Raw genomic sequence first — 16,889 nt, 5'->3', positions numbered from 1 at the left:
GAGGATTATTGCCATCCTATATTATTAACTCTATGCTGTTCGCCCCTGGCACTGCCATGAACCAGACATCCTGCCACACTTGAGACATAATTGACAGGATTAAGAGTCTTTTCTTTGTGTGGATATCACCATGTCACTGCTGGGATTCTTTTCCTCAAACACTTTGATTGTAAAAAAAATCATATACAGAACAGTTAAACGTCTGCATTAATCTTTTTTTTTGTGCACCAAAATTGTGATTAATGTAATAAAACAAATGTACAAGACTTTATTAAGTACATTTCCTCACTGCATCTTTCCACAGACACTTTCCGCAGACACTTCCTCCATCACCGCGGGGTGGCGCTGCAGTCCCGGTGAGTGAGATGCGGATGAGCTGCAGAAGCAGAAATCTGCTCTCATCATCCCTGGATTCAACCACCACAACGCAATGGCCGCGGCAGTGGATGCGAATTGTTAAATATTGTTTAATTTATTTAACTACCTCACGGAGCGCATGATTTGAGTCTCTCGCAGCTGAGAAAAAGAAAACATTGCAAGTTGTCTTTGCTGCGGTGAGACGCCTGCTCCAATACAACTGCGACCCGGGGATCAGGAAGGAAGGAAGGTAGCCAGCTGGCTAATGTTAACATTAGCGCACCACTAGCGTCACTTGTGTTCATCTGTAGCAGTTTCAAACATCATTTGTTCTTGCCTATGAAAAAACAGATCGTTTCAACTTTGTGACGTTGAGCTAAAATGGGTTGTTTCACGCTGGTTAGCTAGCTTGATACTTATGCTACTACCGCTGCTTGCTAGCTAAATGCACTGACAGCCCATCCCTCTGTAACGTTTAATTAGCTTTCACAGCGTTTTAGTCATTTACCTAGTAATTACAAATAAGCAAGTCTCACATTAATGAGCGCGTTATCTCAGTATTGTGGACGGACTGAAGTTGTGTTAAAACTTGCCTGCTGATAGTCGCTTTTTCTCACGCTGTGTCTTTGATTCTGCAGCCAAGCTACCAGGCTTATGGCTGAGCCGGAGCTTCTGCTGGACTCTAATATTCGACTATGGGTTGTGTTGCCCATTGTCTTCATCACCTTTTTTGTTGGCGTGATTCGGCATTATGTCTCCATCCTTCTTCAAAGTGACAAGAAGTTGACGTTAGAACAGGTTTCTGACAGGTAAGTAGTCTCTAATTGTGAGTGATGTATGAATGATTATGAATGAATTATGAATGAGTTGTTAAAGTTTAATTTGTGTCATGCTAAACATTTGGTTCGTCCCACATGTGATTCCAAGACACCACTATTTTACAAAACATGCATCTACCCAGTGATACATGTACAAAGCATATACAGAACTATGTAGAAAAAGAAAATAAACACAAGCAAACAAATGAAACAATACAAAACAAAAATCCCAAATGAGCTGGTCACAGAAAATAAATTTAAGTCAATAGTCAGTATCTATTTTTATCTTACTAAACAAAGCATTGCACAGTTCCCAACAGAAAGTAGACAACATCATTTAGATAGCACATTGGACAAATCTGCTTTTCTTCTTCTAGATTTAAATACCATCCAGTTTCAACAGTCAGTGCTAAAATACCAGATCTCAGCTGAGCACATAGAGATCTTTGCTTTTTAGATAAATCATACACAATATAATTCTCAGTGCCATATTCAGTTTTTATCATCATAAATATGAGCAGTTTTGGTTTAGTCCATATATCATCGGCCCACTGCCCTTTGTTCTGATGAATGATTACGTCTCCCATTCCAGCCAGGTTCTTATTCGGAGCAGAATTCTCAGAGAAAATGGAAAATACATTCCCAAACAGGTAGGCAATTGAGTTTATGTTGTTTCATTCGTACATTTTAAACCTCTAGTCTTGGTGTTTATTTGTGGCAACTACAGTGTGTGAGACAATAATACTAAAATTCTCTCTTATGTTTTAGTCATTTTTGATGAGAAAGTTCTACTTCAATAATCAAGAAGATGGATTTTTCAAGAAGACCAAAAGAAAGGTTGTTCCACCCTCTCCAATGACTGGTAATCCCTCTGAAGTATTTACCAATATACAGAATGTGATTATGCAATGTCCCGTGTTATAATCCTCAGTGGTCATTTATGAATAAGCTTGTCTAAATGTTAAAAAAATCATGTGTTATTGAAACAATTCAATATGAATATATGAAAATATTAATAGATAAACTAACTTAACTGAAGAGAAAACATGCCAAATGCAGTGTTAAAAAAGTGTTAAAATGATAATACGATGGTTGGACAGAATATTGTTACAGAATTTCTTGGCATCATCACGAGCATCTTTTCAGGATAAGGAGTCTTTTCCTCCTGTGGATATCAACATGCTGGATTTCTTTTCTTCAAACACTCTGACTGACTATAAAAAAATGCATATACAGAACAGCTAAAAGTCTGTATTACAAAAAGAATTGTTAATGTAACATATCTACATTTTTTTGTGCAGCAGACTCACTGCACAGTTGTTATTAACTGTAATAAAACAAATATACAAGACAAATTCATTGTATTTGCTTACTGCATCTTTTCACAGATCCCAGCATGCTGACAGACATGATGAAAGGAAATGTCACCAATGTGCTTCCCATGATCCTCATTGGAGGCTGGATAAACTGGACCTTTTCAGGATTTGTAACAAGTAACGATCTCACTCATCACAGATCTTGCATTATGTGGCTTGCACAAAAATGACTTAGTTTGTCTTCCTACCAGATAAGAAATTGTTTTACGTGGAAATTCTACACTGAATTCCTCTGTACTCTATTTCACACAGCTAAGGTTCCCTTCCCTCTCACTCTGCGCTTCAAGCCCATGCTGCAGCAAGGAATAGAGCTGCTTTCACTGGATGCTTCCTGGTAAACTAATAAAACAAGACCTGTTGCAATATAATATGTTACTCATTACTGATGTCGAAATGTTGAAGATAATGTGTAACCTTTTTGTCATTTGTTCTCTTGTTTGTTTCTATGTGTATCCACCATCTAGGGTGAGCTCAGCGTCATGGTATTTTCTGAATGTGTTTGGACTACGAAGCATGTACTCATTAATCTTAGGCCAAGATAATGGTAATTTTTTGTTAATTTCAATTATTTTTTGCTTATTAGAATGTAAAATTTGATAATAAAACAAAACAAAAATGTCTGCACCTGTTACACGAGCAACAAACTGAAAGTTACATAAACAAACTTTAATCACTAGGGGATAGAAAGACTGCAAACATATTCATAGCAACAGAACCATAAAATTTAAGCGTCCACTTGCCAAGGAACTCTTGGCACACTCTTTAGCGTTGGTAACCTGAAGCACCAGATGGTTTGTTACACAGAACCATTTGAGAAGTCGTCTTTGGAAACTATTTGGAAAAGGGCAGGCACTTTCAAAAAAATACTTGGCAGGTGATTGGATGAACCATCTGTCTATCACCGTCTTACCTTGCGAGGCAGCCAGATTTGCGAGATCACGTAAGAATCCTCATTGGATGCTGATCGGTCCGAACCACCGGTGGTTCGGACACAAGTGCATAACTTTAAGCCTGACAAGATGGATTCTTGCGAGATTCTTGCGGGATTCTCGCGTGATCTTGCGAATCCAGCTGCCTCACAAGGTAAGTGTGTTGGTGCACATTGTTTTAAAATGGTAAGTCTGTGAGAGCGGTTAAGGCTCAACCATATGAACCAAAAGCTGCATAGAACTGCATAGGGAGCTGTTGATTCTAAGTGGGACCAGCAGTACTAGAAACCCTTTTATATAAGTTGCCATTTGATTCAGTGTTAATGATATTGCTAATTATGAACAAGAACAAACTAACTAAATTGTTCAGTTCACACAGTCTGGGTGTTTTGGTTTTACGTTTAGCAACAGATGAATGAAAAGCATGTGACTTTGGTGAAGCCCATGCTATAGCTTGCATTCAGATAATTATCTTTACATTCCAGGATGCTGATTGTGTTTATGTGATGCAATCCCCACAGGTGCAGATCAGTCGAGGATCATGCAGGAGCAGATGAGTGGTGCCGCCATGGCCATGCCCGCAGATACAAATAAAGCTTTCAAGGTACATATAGCGTCAGCAGGGTTGATAATGAGGTTGGGCTTTCATTGTTTGTTCATGTGATGTTTGTCCTTTATTTCAGGCTGAGTGGGAGGCACTGGAACTGACTGACCATCAGTGGGCGCTGGAGAGTGTAGAGGAGGAGCTGATGAGCAGGGAGCTGGACTTTGATGGCATGTTTAGCAAGGAGCTACCAACTGGTATCTTCTGATGGCCTGGTCATTTCTACTGGGAGCCTTCACTTTGAATTTTTGATCATTGCAGGGATTTGTTTTTAGTTAAACACAGAGATGGGACAAATCCCTTCATGTTATGCAAAGTTTACATTCCCTTATTTGAGGTTCTTGTCACATGTATTACCTTTCCATTCCTGTCGGGGAGAAATTAAGTGGCTTTTCGCTTACTGAAATGCATTATTATTAGCTTGCAACTGTATGTCATCATAATGCCATTAGGTAATAGAGTATGAACTACCTAGTGTGTATTTTTTCTTAGGTCATGCACAGCTAGCGTTGCTGTACTCATTATCACATGTACCATCATGTTTAAATAATAGGATTAAATACCATTTTACAGGTTTGAATGATGTTTATCTAATTATAATTTAATAATCTTTAACACTCCTTTGTGAGATCATAGATAGATCATCTTAATGTCAGCTGCCTGAAGTTGGAAGTAGATCCAGAACTGATTAGGTGTTGGCAGAGAATATGTTTTTGTGATTGAAATGTTGTGTTTTTGAAGTATGTAGACGGTTTATTTTGTATTGTAATTCTCCTGTGTTTTGTACAGAATAAAGCCTGTTTTGACTAAATACCTGTACTGATTTGTTGCAGTGCACCCAAACACATGGTTCGTTTTTGCAAACTAGTAATTACCAATTTTTTAGTCAGCCCTTAGCGATCATACAGTGTCATTTAGTGCTGATTTTAATGATACCCTAGGAGAAACACAGCAGAACATGGGTCTATTTAAAAAACCCTTTTGGTACACTGTTGGTTATGGATAGTACTTTGCGGATTTGATATTTAGCATCTGGCTGTCCTGTGACTAGCCGGTTTGGTGGACGTGATGACAGAACAGCCACACTGGAGAGCAACAGCACATCTCTCCTCGACTGTGCACTGATCGTAGAGGAAGAGCGTCTCCCTCGCCCAACCGCTCCTCTTCCATCCGCGCGTTCACGATACCGGCGGCACACTCACTGCATGATGGCCGAGGGAGGCGGACCCGAGTCGGGTGGCGCGGCGGACTCCGACTCGGAGCCGGTAGCCGCACAAATGCCAACCCCTTCAACTGAAAGTCAAAAACAGACTATTGGGTCACTTTTGAAAACAACTCTAAGAAAGGGCGACGAATGGTAAGAATCGGCAATATTTCAGCTAGCTAACGCTAGCTGGAGAGAAACAGGAAATGCTAACATGCTAAAGCAACTCTGAAACCCAAAGCTGCTGAGCTAGCACTGATCTTTTTAGCCAGTTAATGTTTAACAAGTTAGCACGCTAGCTGCTAAACAGCCTGAGTTTATAAATTCTTTTAAAAGCAGTGCCTGTAGTAATCGTTATTAGCGTTAGTCGTAAACAATCAAACAAACGAACTAGGCGGCTCAATTGTACGGTATTTAAACGTTAACAAGCTAACGCTAGCTGGCGGTTGCTAACGTTAGTCGGTTGTTAAAATAGGCCCCGGCTTCAGATGGTTCAATCAAACCGGTTCCTTTCTGGATCAGCTGTGATCAGGAAATGGGCCTGTTGACAAGAACATTATGTGATGTCGTTACCTGCTTGTAGGGACATGCCAGTTGAAGTTGTCTGACAAGCTTCTTAACCTGGCTAGCTACTTGTGTTAGCTAACATTGTTTCAGATGTTAAAAGACTATCCAGGCCTGGACATAAATGCAACCGAATTATTAAAGAAGCCTCACCTCAGCCAAACACTAAATCAGTTACAAAATGTCAGATGAGCAGAGGCAATTTTGTTGGCTTCTCTGTTAAGAGGAAGTGAGCACCAACTGAAGAGCAGGCTACATGTAATATGTCAGCTTCCCAGCGAACATATTTCATGACACTGTTGATAACAAACGAACCATTACTTCTTCATCAAATTATATTCAAGCTGAAATGTGTGGTTTTCCATAAGTACAGGCATAAGTCACATAGATTCAGGGAATTAGCTTCAGGTTTAAAGGGCATAGATACACCTTACTTTGTTTGAGACACCTTCATTTTCGTTTTCACGTTAATGAAAGTGAAAATGAACTGCCGTCTTACTATGTGGATTCTTGTTAACAAGCCTATTAACTAAAGGAGATTCTCGCTTGGGATGAGATTAAGTTTAAACTAGCTTGCTGTTACTATATCTGCAAATGCTAAGGCAGTTTGGTGTTGCATAATGTTCTAAGTTGTCATAAGGCTAAGTGCAATGTCTTACCAAACAAACCCCATGTATTTTATCATCTCTTGACCCTTTGCTTGATATCCATATCAGATTACCAAAAATCCGTAATGAAGAATGTGCCTTCAAAGCTCAGGAGAAACTGTTGGAGTGTCACTAGCAAAGAGGGTTATGTTTTCCATGCACTATTACAAGGAGTTTTTTTTTTGTTTGTTTGTTTGTTTGTTTTTTTTATAGGTATCTGATAGACAGCCGCTGGTTCAAACAGTGGAAGAAGTATGTGGGGTTCGACAGCTGGGACATGTACAATGTTGGAGAACGTAGCCTCTATCCAGGACCAATTGATAACTCTGGGCTGTTCTCAGGTAAAACTGACATTTTGAGAGAAACATTTATTGTGTGTTAGTTTCTATTACTCTTGAGAAAAGTACAAAACTAACACAAAGTTGGAAGAAGCTTTTCATTCTCAGCCTGTTATCATCTTTTTTTTTCCTTTTAAAGACCAGGAGACTCAAGCCTTGAAAGAGCACCTTATAGATGAGCTGGACTATGTCCTTGTACCCACTGAAGCATGGAATAAGCTTGTCAGCTGGTACGGCTGCCTTGAGGGCCAGAGACCCATTGTCAGAAAGGTAAATCTCTTAAATGTTTTTTTTGTTGTTGTTGTTTTTTTTAAACCATTCACTTATGTACAGGTTCTTACATTATTTATTGATATGTTTATTTTTGTCTAGGTTGTCGAACATGGCATGTTTGTCAAGCACTGTAAGGTGGAGGTCTATCTGCTGGAGCTGAACTTGTGTGAGAATGACAACATGGAAAATGTAGTCACGCGTCATTTCAGTAAAGCTGATACTATAGGTGAGGATCTACTACAATCTACATGGATTCAGCATGTAAATAACCTGATGACTGGCTTCATAACACACAGAAAAATTTGACTGATATCCATTTTTATTTATGAAGTGCATTTCCCCCTTTTTTCAGATACTATAGAGAAAGAGATGAGGACACTGTTCAATATCCCATCAGAGAAGGAGACAAGACTCTGGAACAAATACATGAGCAACACCTACGAGCAGCTGAACAAGCCAGACAGCACTGTACAGGATGCAGGTCTCTTCCAGGGGCAGGTAACGTTGAGCTGTATTATTCAAATAACCTTCAGATCACAGACAAGATTCTCTTCCTCATTTCTATTAAAGAACACCACATCTCTGTAACATACTGGAACTCACTGTGTTTACATAATTCTTTTGCAGGCACTGTATAAACTAACTCGAAAGTCTGAGAGTCTAATGCAGTACAATATAATAACAATAAAATAGATATTGTTAAGCTTATAATAATATTACCAACTGTATGGCAATTTTGGATTTTTTAATGGTGTTGTATTGGATGATATTGTAAGGGATTACTAATATTTTTTATCCCCTTTACATTGGGCATTGCATTAGACTTAACATGTGTTCTTAATCTGTTTTTAACTATTTCTTGCAATTCTAATTGCACATAGAAGTATGGGCTGTTGATAGACCTACTTGCAGCTGCTAAAGCTTGGCAGCATCTGGCGCACGTACAGTATTAAATTCAAGCCTGGGACATGATAGCTCTGACATGAAGGTCAGTCAGTTGTGCCTGCTTGGCTTTCATTCAGCTTGTTTTCCCACAGGTGCTTGTGATTGAGCGCAAGAATGAGGATGGCACGTGGCCCAGACAAGCCTCTCATCCCAAGTAAGGAAATACCTTGTTGTTGTTGTTGTTGTTGTTGTTTTTCAGGGAAAGGAGATCAGCTGTATCCTTGTTCAGAAGTTTTTAGACTATTTGGGGAGACAGCAAATTTACACAGCATTGAATGTTAGAGGTAATTTGTAGAAATGTGCTTCTCTGAAACATGTTCTTGCTCTTGCTCACCAGATCTAGTACAACCCCATCCAGGAATTTCACTACCTCCCCAAAACTGTCCTCCAACTCATCAGCCAGTATCTCCTCAACAGTAACCAATGGAGACAGCAGCTGTAGCCCTGGCTACGCACTTAACAACAGCACGTCCTCTGGCAACAGGCAAGAGTTTGTTTCTAAAATATATCCCCTTTTCTCTGTTTTCCTGCCATGCACACACTACTGTCCTTATCCTCTCTTAGGCATTTACTGTATTGTTTATGTGGCACAGGACTGATTTTCTTTGGTTGTCCTTTTCAGCCATGACCACATGGGTTTGTTCCAAACCCATAACAACAACCAGCAGTTACCCTAACTAAATCTGCTTGTGTACTTAGCTCCTGTAGTTTCCAGTTGTTAGGTCTCTAGGGACTCCTAGAGTTTGTACAGTGTTCTAGGACATAATAGAAACAAATAGAGAAAAAAAGTAGTGCTGACACGCATCCTCTACATAAGGTCAGACTATTACTGTATCCAGACGCAGGACATTAAACTCTAAAAGGAAAGAAGATTTAATTGCAGACATCTGAATTCAATACAGACTTGGTGAAATGGCTGCACAACAAAAGGCTTTGATGTTCTTTTGTTGCCTTAAATCTTAAAAACTTCTAGTAGCAGTAATATTTTCAGTCAGTTTGAACTGCAGTCTAAGTAGAGTAGTACCATGATTAGTTCATTGCTGAATAGTGCCGTGTGCGCCTGCTAGAGACACAATTGAATATTACACAAAACATAAAATAAAATATGGCAAATTTGACTGAATTTGACAACTGGTTTAAATAGACAAAAAGCAAATCTGTTATTTAACATGTTATATTAACTGCCCAGGACATCTGGGGTTATATATTTCTTCAGGATTTACATGGCTGAGCTAGTTTTGTTCTGTGCCAGTAGTCTAGCTGATATCAGTTGTTGACAGTTCACAGAGGTATGCATGATAACTGGTTAACATGTTCTCTTGAAGTTGTATTCTGTTTGTCACTCTTGATGTTGAATCTGTGTACCATATTTGAATGTTGTGTTTAAACACATGCCTGAAGTATTAGCTTTATATCAGTACAGGATCTCAACAGTAACAGATCTGCTTTTCCAACAGATTTGGGGGCTATAATTCATACAGCTCCTCCTACAACTACAGAGAGTCACAGTCGCAGCCTGGCCTGTGTGGTCTCAGTAATTTGGGCAACACATGCTTCATGAACTCTGCCCTCCAGGTAAAAAAATAATATTTTAGTCATAACTTGTGCCCAACAGTTGAGTTGAAGAGAAAAAGCGAAAATGTGTTTGAATCCTAACATGTTTTTGGGTATTATCTTCACACAATCCACTTTTGTCCCTTCTTCTCCCAGTGCCTGAGCAATGCATCTCCACTCACAGAATACTTCCTCAATGACCAGTATGAGGCAGAGATTAACAGAGAGAATCCACTAGGAATGAGGGGCGAGATTGCAGAGGCCTATGCTGATCTAGTAAAGCAAATGTGGTTGAGCCGCAGCAGTTATGTGGCCCCACGCACCTTCAAAGTGAGTCTTGTCCACCAACCCTGTGTTTGGTTCCAGCCATAATCTTCAAGCTGCAGACGAAGTTTATAACGCCTGTGTTTTTATCTCCAGACCCAGGTTGGACGCTTTGCTCCCCAGTTTTCAGGCTATCAGCAGCAGGACTCCCAAGAGCTGTTGGCCTTCCTGCTGGACGGGCTCCATGAAGATCTGAATCGTGTCAAGAAGAAGCCTTATCTGGCCCTGAGGGATGCAGAGGGCCGTCCGGATGAGGTATAGTACATAAATAGAAATGATTCTGGATTTCAAACAGTGGTCTTTTATGATATAGTTTTTCAGAGGCATTGTATGTCTCAAAAAGATAAGTAATAACGGTATTCAAAGTGAAAGTGAAATCTGTTTTAATTTTTGAGAGACTTACAGAGCTGCAAGGACCACTAGTTTGTGACAAGAAGTTTAGAAGAATTGTTTTAATACTATCAAATGTGTATATAAACCATATATAACAGACACATTTATAATGAAGTTCATTAAGGTGGAATCTAATGTTTTTTTTTTCTCATTGGTTGCGGCACTGCAGATTGTTGCCAAGGAAGCCTGGACGAACCATCGCTTGCGCAATGACTCCATTATAGTTGATATTTTCCACGGCCTCTTCAAATCCACTTTAGTGTGCCCAGAGTGTTCCAAGGTGTCTGTAACCTTTGACCCGTTCTGCTACCTCACACTGCCTCTGCCCATGAAGAAGGATCGTACCATGGAGGTTTTCCTGGTGCGATCAGACCCTCAGTCCAGACCCACACAGGTGAGCCAGAAATCAGCTCCAGGGTTATTCTTCTAGACTTAAACCTACAAATGAATGAGCTCATACTAACTCACGCCAGCATTCCAAACCAAACAGGGCTGTCTTTGTGTCGTATTTAACAAACTGACCAAGATCTTAATGTTGCATTTTTCTCGTTGTTTGACAGTATCGAGTGGTGGTCCCCAAACTGGGTACAGTGACAGACCTGTGCAGCGCCTTGTCCAGACTCTGTGGAATCCCTCCAGAAAACGTTAGACATGTTTTTACACTAGTAGAACAAAGTCAAGTGTACTGCATACTTTCAACTTTATTATTTGTGTTTTAGGTTGAAATGGAAGTAATATCTGCTAACTTTACGATCCGCTTCTGTCTTTTTAGATGGTGGTTGCTGACGTTTACAATCACAGGTTCCATAAAATTTATAGACGGGACGACGGCCTCAACCAAATCATGGAAAAAGATGACATCTTTGTGTAAGATTTGTTGTTGACCAAAAAATGAGTTGTCTCATGTAAGTCACTGTGGCTGCTGCTTTTATACAGTACGTGTGTGTTTGTGTCGATGCTCTCTGCAGGTATGAGGTACAGGAGGAGGACAGTGAGAGGATGAACCTGCCTGTATATTTTAGGGAGCGACACTCCAAACATGCCGGAAGCTCCACAAGCACCATGCTGTTTGGCCAGCCTTTACTCATCAATGTGCCCAGACAAAACCTCATAGCAGACGTTCTTTATGACAAGATCATAGAGAGGATTGGGTGAGAACATACCGTGTGGACAGCAAGAATCAAAACTGCATGACAGTGTAGTAACAACGTGTTTACAGCCAGTGTGAAGAGACAGAGGGGGGAAACAAATGCAGAAGCAGATTTAAATGAATGAATATTTGCTTTTTAACTTCTTTCCTCTATTCCCTGTTTCAGACGGTATGTAAAACACTCGCAGAGCCCCAGTAGTGAAAGCAGAGCGTCAGCCTCAGCCACGTTTGCCAGCTGCAGCCAGGCTCCTGAATGTTCCACATCGTCCAGCCTGGGTGGCTGCGGCAGCCCCTTGTCGGACGGGGCCTCCTGCAGCGCCAGCTCCAGTAATGGCAGCAACCACTCAGGGACCTGCAATGAAACTAATGGGCTATATGATGGTAAGCAGCTAACATTATCACAGGAGGTCCCTACAAAACAGTTTTCTATTCTGATGTTAGACACGAAACACCTTTTTAAAAATGCAGCTGTGCAACAACATAAACATGATGAGATTTCATGGTTGTCTGTCTGTTCAGGTGAAGAGGAGGCCATGGACCACCAGGTGAGTCCAGAGCCAGAGAATGGTCAGTCTGAAGAGGAGGAAGAGGAGACCTCTGACTTGGAAAATGGGTCTAAAGGAGATGCGGCCAAGCTGTGCTCTTCACCAGTCAAGCTCTTCACTTTCAGCATAGTCAACTCTTACGGAACAGCCAACATCAGCCCGCTGCCTTGCGATGGAAATGTCCTCAAACTCAATCGTCAGTGTTCTTTTAAACTTGAAATTGCATTGATAGTTTTATTTTTCAAAGCCACTCTGTTTTAACGCAGCCTTCTTCCATCTCTTCTCTCTGCAGCACATTCCACAGTGGCGATCGACTGGGACACAGAGTCAAAGAAACTGTGTTACGATGAACAAGAAGCAGAGGTCAGTAGATTTATATTCATCAGACAGTCCTGTGACAGGATGTGCAAACAGTCTGTTTATCTTTGTGTAAATATTTTTTTTATGTAGGCCTATGAGAAGCATGAGAGCATGCTCCAGCCCCAAAAAAAGAAAGCCACCGTGGCTCTGAGGGAATGCATTGAGCTCTTCACAACCATGGAGACACTTGGAGAACACGATCCATGGTAAGGGTTCACAACTTCAGCCTAACTTGTGTGTCAAATTTCCCCCCCCCCCACTATTGTCATATAAACCCACAATTTTTTTTCATGCAGGTATTGTCCCACATGTAAGAAACACCAACAGGCCACAAAAAAGTTTGACTTGTGGTCACTGCCTCGCATTCTGGTAGTTCACCTAAAGCGTTTCTCCTACAACCGATGCTGGAGGGACAAACTGGACACAGTGGTGGACTTTCCCATCAGGTATGCAGGCAGGATTTCTCACTGAGAGTATAGTCAAGGAGTTTAAGGACAGTTATGAGGGAAAACAAGTTCAATATCAAGAGAATGTGGTGAGATCAGTCAACTTTGGTCTGTACAGTCCCACACAGTCCTGAGAAGAGGTCTCATCAGGCAAAAGTGAAACATTTATGTGTGACAGTTGGCTGGAATATTTTCCATGTTTTACATGGAAATTGTGATCACACATTTTATTCTGTATAAAAACAATGAAAAACCATAGTCTGTTGAGACAAAATGAGCTATTGAGGCACATTATTTCACTCCATTTTGAGACTAATATTTGTTATGTGGATGTGGTTGTAAAAGAAGCGTGAGAAGCTGCAGTAACAGTGGGACTTTTACACTAGAGGGAGCTGCAGTATGAAACTCACAGAACTGATCAGAGGTCTGAATGAGGAAATATTATTGCACTTTCGAAAAATAGATTCTTGTCTGAGATAACTGATACCACGTTACAAAGAACAGTAACGTCTGTGTCCTCATCTGTTTTGGTTGTGTAATTCAAGCAACTAAATAAAGCAGCTTTTGAACTCTGTATGAGTCAGTAACTTTTTTTTTGCAGCTGGCTTAGTGCAAATTTTACTATGAGTTTTAAAATGGATAAGTAGCATCAGGATTGTGGCGCAACGGCCACCTGCCTCCTCCTTCGCACTGTGTGTGACCTCTGTTGAGGAACTTGATCCTCTGGAAACTAAGAAGCGTTAATCAAATCCTGCTTTGAAAAAAAAAAAAGGCTGACTCATGCTTACTCAGATTGACTTTAACAGGAACTCATCTGTTGTGTCCTTCAATTTAAGTGTGACACTGAAGGAATCTAGTTTTTATTTCTTGACTGTTGTAAGTTTCCATTGTGGCCAGTTTGTCTGCTGCAACTGATGGTATTTTTTATTTTTGTTCAGGGATCTGAACATGTCCGAGTTTGTGTGTGACCCGAAGGCCGGTCCCTACATATACGACCTCATTGCCGTGTCAAACCACTATGGAGGAATGGGAGGAGGTCACTGTAAGTCACAGTTCATTTTTTCCCTCAAACACTTTGTTTTCTTCTTGAATGGAAAGCACGAGCCTTAATTACTCCACATAAACAGCTGATAAAAGGTTCCATTAACATTAAACCATTTTCTTTTCCGCTGTTAATAAAAGTTCTCTCTAGTTCTTGTGCAAACAGAGTTTGTTTAGTCTTTAAACACAATGAGTCAACAGATGGTGAATGCTGAATGACTACTGTCTCCATGGACACTGTAGTGGGTTAAATTTTAATGTGCCAAAGTGGCTCACACATAATTGTTCTCTGTCGATTCGAGTCAGTTTATTTTTTTGTATTTGCTTTGTCCATTCATAGTGAACTGGTCCTACAAGATTTTAATCTCTTCCTGGAGTAAACGGCCTGAATATTTATTTAACACTTTGCTTCCTTCTGTCTGACAGACACAGCTTATGGCAAGAATAAAGTGGATGGAAAGTGGTATTACTTTGATGACAGCAGTGTTTCGTCTGCCTCGGAGGACCAGATTGTGGTGAGCTTTCATTCTTCAATGTTCATAAATCTACGTATCCTGTAGTTGAAAGCCCTCGGAGATACAGTATTTGTTTGGTCCCCATGTCCGTTTTTTTTATCTGATGATGGTACCTGATAAGATCCTCTGCCTTTTTGGCTCTCTGTCCTTGGTGTTGAGTTTCCCTGTTTTTATAGAGTAACCCTATCCTTGCCGTCTCTTTGCAGACTAAAGCAGCCTACGTGCTGTTCTATCAACGCAGAGACGAGGAAGCCCCCTCCAAACCTCAGCCTTCGGCCTCGCTGGGAGGAGCCCCCGAGGCAGCCGACGACCACATGGACACAAACTGAGGAGCCCAGACGTGAGGGACACGCATCAAAACGCATACGGCAAATAGAGACACTCGGACGCACACACAAAGCTACTTTAGTGACAGAGGACTCCACAGACTTTAACATTATTAACCCCACCTTCCCCCGTATTTTATTTGATTTTTGTCTCATATGTTGTCAACTAGAGCCAACAGCCTTGTCAGAAGAGCGACCTGAGAGACTTCCTCCCTGCAGCAGGTGGCCTACTGATTTCTGAACATAGTTTACTAGTCGGGAACTAAGAGGAATATAAATGGATATAGATCCTCTCACTGGATGAACAGAATGTTAGAAGTGCCCTCAAATGCGTAGATAAACAAATGTTTCTGCCCACAAAGAACAGTCAGAAATATTAAGAAAAAAAAAAAGCCAAATGCACATCTTGTTTCAACCAAAGCATTTCAAGGTATTTAAAATAAAATGTACCAACTGTTAAGACATTAGCAGGATACTGGCATTGTGCCTCGATTTATCTCTGATAATCTTGCTGTGCTGAGGTGAATGCAAATTCTTACAGTGCGTTATGCAAGCAGAACAATGCATGCCATGCTTATTGAAAGAATCCTGTGACCTTATGCCACTTGTGTAGCGTGGATCCATTACTGACGGGGATCTTGCAGCTGCAGGCTAGCTGTGGCAGTTGTGCTCCTGGGCTGCTTGGTCTGTGTTGCAATCTAAACCACAGAGGGGGGATATCTGATTTCAAGGTTTTAACATCTGGGTCTCGACATGAGTTGTGGCAGAAGCTGTTTTTTTTGTTGTTTTGGTTTTTTTGGCCTCGCTCTTGTTCAGCCATCACTTTTTTTTTTTTTGACACACAGCATGGGCTCTGCTGTCTCTCGGACCCTAAACTTATGAGAGGAGTCTCACCCTGCTAACATTGTCCCCCCCCCCCTTTTTTTTTTTGTAATCACAATGCAAAAGCGGCCTTTTGATTCCTGCAACCTGACTAAAAAGGAGGCACTTTGAATTCTCCATGAATACATTATCTACCTGCTTCTGGTGTATTTAGACATTACAGAAATGTATGCTTCGGCCTTAGCGTTAAGGGTTATGGTCTGTCATACACTTCCAGATCATTTTAATGTGTCTTTTAAGCATATTTTGCTGCCTGATTGGACCCCTAGCTCACCTGCAATGGCTTGTCCTTATTAGTCTTGTACATTAATGCAGCTCTGTATTGAAATGGCTATGTTATTTGATATCTTCAAAAGCACACTGGGTGAAGAAAAATAAACTAGTATAAAAGTGGTGCTTTATTCATGAAACTTGAACTTGCTCCTAGTCATGAGGAACAATCTACATGTGTCATCAGATGGGGGCAGGACAGCAGTACCTACACTTCTCATCTGTTAGGTAAAAAAAAAAAGGCAAAATTGTTTCTGTTTGAAAGCATTAAAAAAAATCCATTAGATTTATCTCATTATAGTCTTTACCAACAAAAAAATGATCCCAGTAAGCACAGTTATAACAGGTGTCTTGTACGAGTGTGACTGAGTATAAAACATTTACTTATACTCTGATCAGATGGCAGATCGCACTGAATGGCTCCATTTACTAGAAGAAAAGATATCTTGTTCTGTGGCATAAATTCAGCACTTTGCATAACAGCATGTTGATATGTTGGTCCTGCCATCATCATGTCGTTCAGAGTACTATTATACTACCTAATCATTTATGCCTATGACTAGAAAAGCTTTATGTCATATCTGTAATCTTAGATACTTAGTTGAAAACAAAATTCAGCTGCCAAATGCAATGAGTCTTGTTTTCTCCCCCCCCACCCCCGACCCCCCACCCCCACCCCAAATCATGACAGCAATTCAAAAATAACCGAAGAGATGTAAATAATCACACTATTTTAAATAGGTGTATAAATTCTTGTCCTCATATTTATCTTGCCGATATCTACAGTATTTGTTTTTAACTGAAAAATATTTGAATTCAAAGTACAATAAAGACTGGAAGCCTCAAAAAGGTGGTTTGTTTGGACTAATTGCATGCAGAAAAAAAAAAGGGTGATGTGAAGTGTGTTTGTCTTATTTCTATACTGAAATCCAACAGCGGAACTGTGATACTCTTAATGTCAGAGGTTGTTAGGAAATATTCTTTTCGGCATTACAAAATTTCTTCCATTTGCAGGTGATGCAACCTTT

General features: G+C 40.4%; 2 protein-coding genes across 2 annotated transcripts; both read left to right on the top strand.

Annotated features, from left to right (window-relative positions):
* Positions 1-355: 355 nt before the first annotated feature.
* Positions 356-4,895, top strand: emc3 (ER membrane protein complex subunit 3). Its single transcript, XM_067587418.1, has 9 exons — positions 356-607; positions 996-1,166; positions 1,768-1,825; positions 1,944-2,037; positions 2,564-2,668; positions 2,804-2,885; positions 3,016-3,095; positions 4,002-4,084; positions 4,164-4,895. The coding sequence occupies exons 2-9, from the start codon at positions 1,012-1,014 to the stop codon at positions 4,290-4,292; spliced, it is 786 nt and encodes a 261-aa protein (XP_067443519.1). The 5' UTR covers positions 356-607; positions 996-1,011; the 3' UTR covers positions 4,293-4,895.
* Positions 4,896-5,236: 341 nt separating this feature from the next.
* On the top strand, positions 5,237-16,109 carry usp4 (ubiquitin specific peptidase 4 (proto-oncogene)). Its single transcript, XM_067587416.1, has 22 exons — positions 5,237-5,441; positions 6,713-6,840; positions 6,977-7,107; positions 7,210-7,336; positions 7,463-7,608; positions 8,148-8,209; positions 8,393-8,539; positions 9,513-9,630; positions 9,766-9,939; positions 10,030-10,188; positions 10,496-10,720; positions 10,887-10,970; positions 11,099-11,193; positions 11,295-11,477; positions 11,643-11,857; positions 11,996-12,217; positions 12,314-12,384; positions 12,472-12,587; positions 12,678-12,827; positions 13,766-13,869; positions 14,295-14,383; positions 14,590-16,109. Exons 1-22 carry the CDS (start codon positions 5,290-5,292, stop codon positions 14,710-14,712), a joined length of 3,021 nt encoding a protein of 1,006 aa, XP_067443517.1. The 5' UTR covers positions 5,237-5,289; the 3' UTR covers positions 14,713-16,109.
* Positions 16,110-16,889: the final 780 nt, after the last annotated feature.

The sequence above is a fragment of the Thunnus thynnus genome, chromosome 4, assembly GCF_963924715.1.
Source record: "Thunnus thynnus chromosome 4, fThuThy2.1, whole genome shotgun sequence".
Taxonomy (NCBI): domain Eukaryota; kingdom Metazoa; phylum Chordata; class Actinopteri; order Scombriformes; family Scombridae; genus Thunnus; species Thunnus thynnus.
Note: the sequence above shows the minus strand (reverse complement) of the source record. Positions and strands in the feature narration are given on the sequence as shown.

What these genes read in the sequence shown, in the direction of transcription:
- emc3 (XM_067587418.1), top strand. Translation starts at nt 1,012, where the DNA reads ATGGCTGAGCCGGAGCTTCTGCTGGACTCTAATATTCGACTATGGGTT. An exon ending in AATCTTAGGCCAAGATAATG is followed by an intron (nt 3,096 to 4,001) that starts GTAATTTTTTGT and finishes CAATCCCCACAG; the next exon opens with GTGCAGATCAGTCGAGGATC. An exon ending in ATACAAATAAAGCTTTCAAG is followed by an intron (nt 4,085 to 4,163) that starts GTACATATAGCG and finishes CCTTTATTTCAG; the next exon opens with GCTGAGTGGGAGGCACTGGA.
- usp4 (XM_067587416.1), top strand. Translation starts at nt 5,290, where the DNA reads ATGATGGCCGAGGGAGGCGGACCCGAGTCGGGTGGCGCGGCGGACTCC. An exon ending in TAACTCTGGGCTGTTCTCAG is followed by an intron (nt 6,841 to 6,976) that starts GTAAAACTGACA and finishes TTCCTTTTAAAG; the next exon opens with ACCAGGAGACTCAAGCCTTG. An exon ending in ACGATGAACAAGAAGCAGAG is followed by an intron (nt 12,385 to 12,471) that starts GTCAGTAGATTT and finishes TTTTTTATGTAG; the next exon opens with GCCTATGAGAAGCATGAGAG.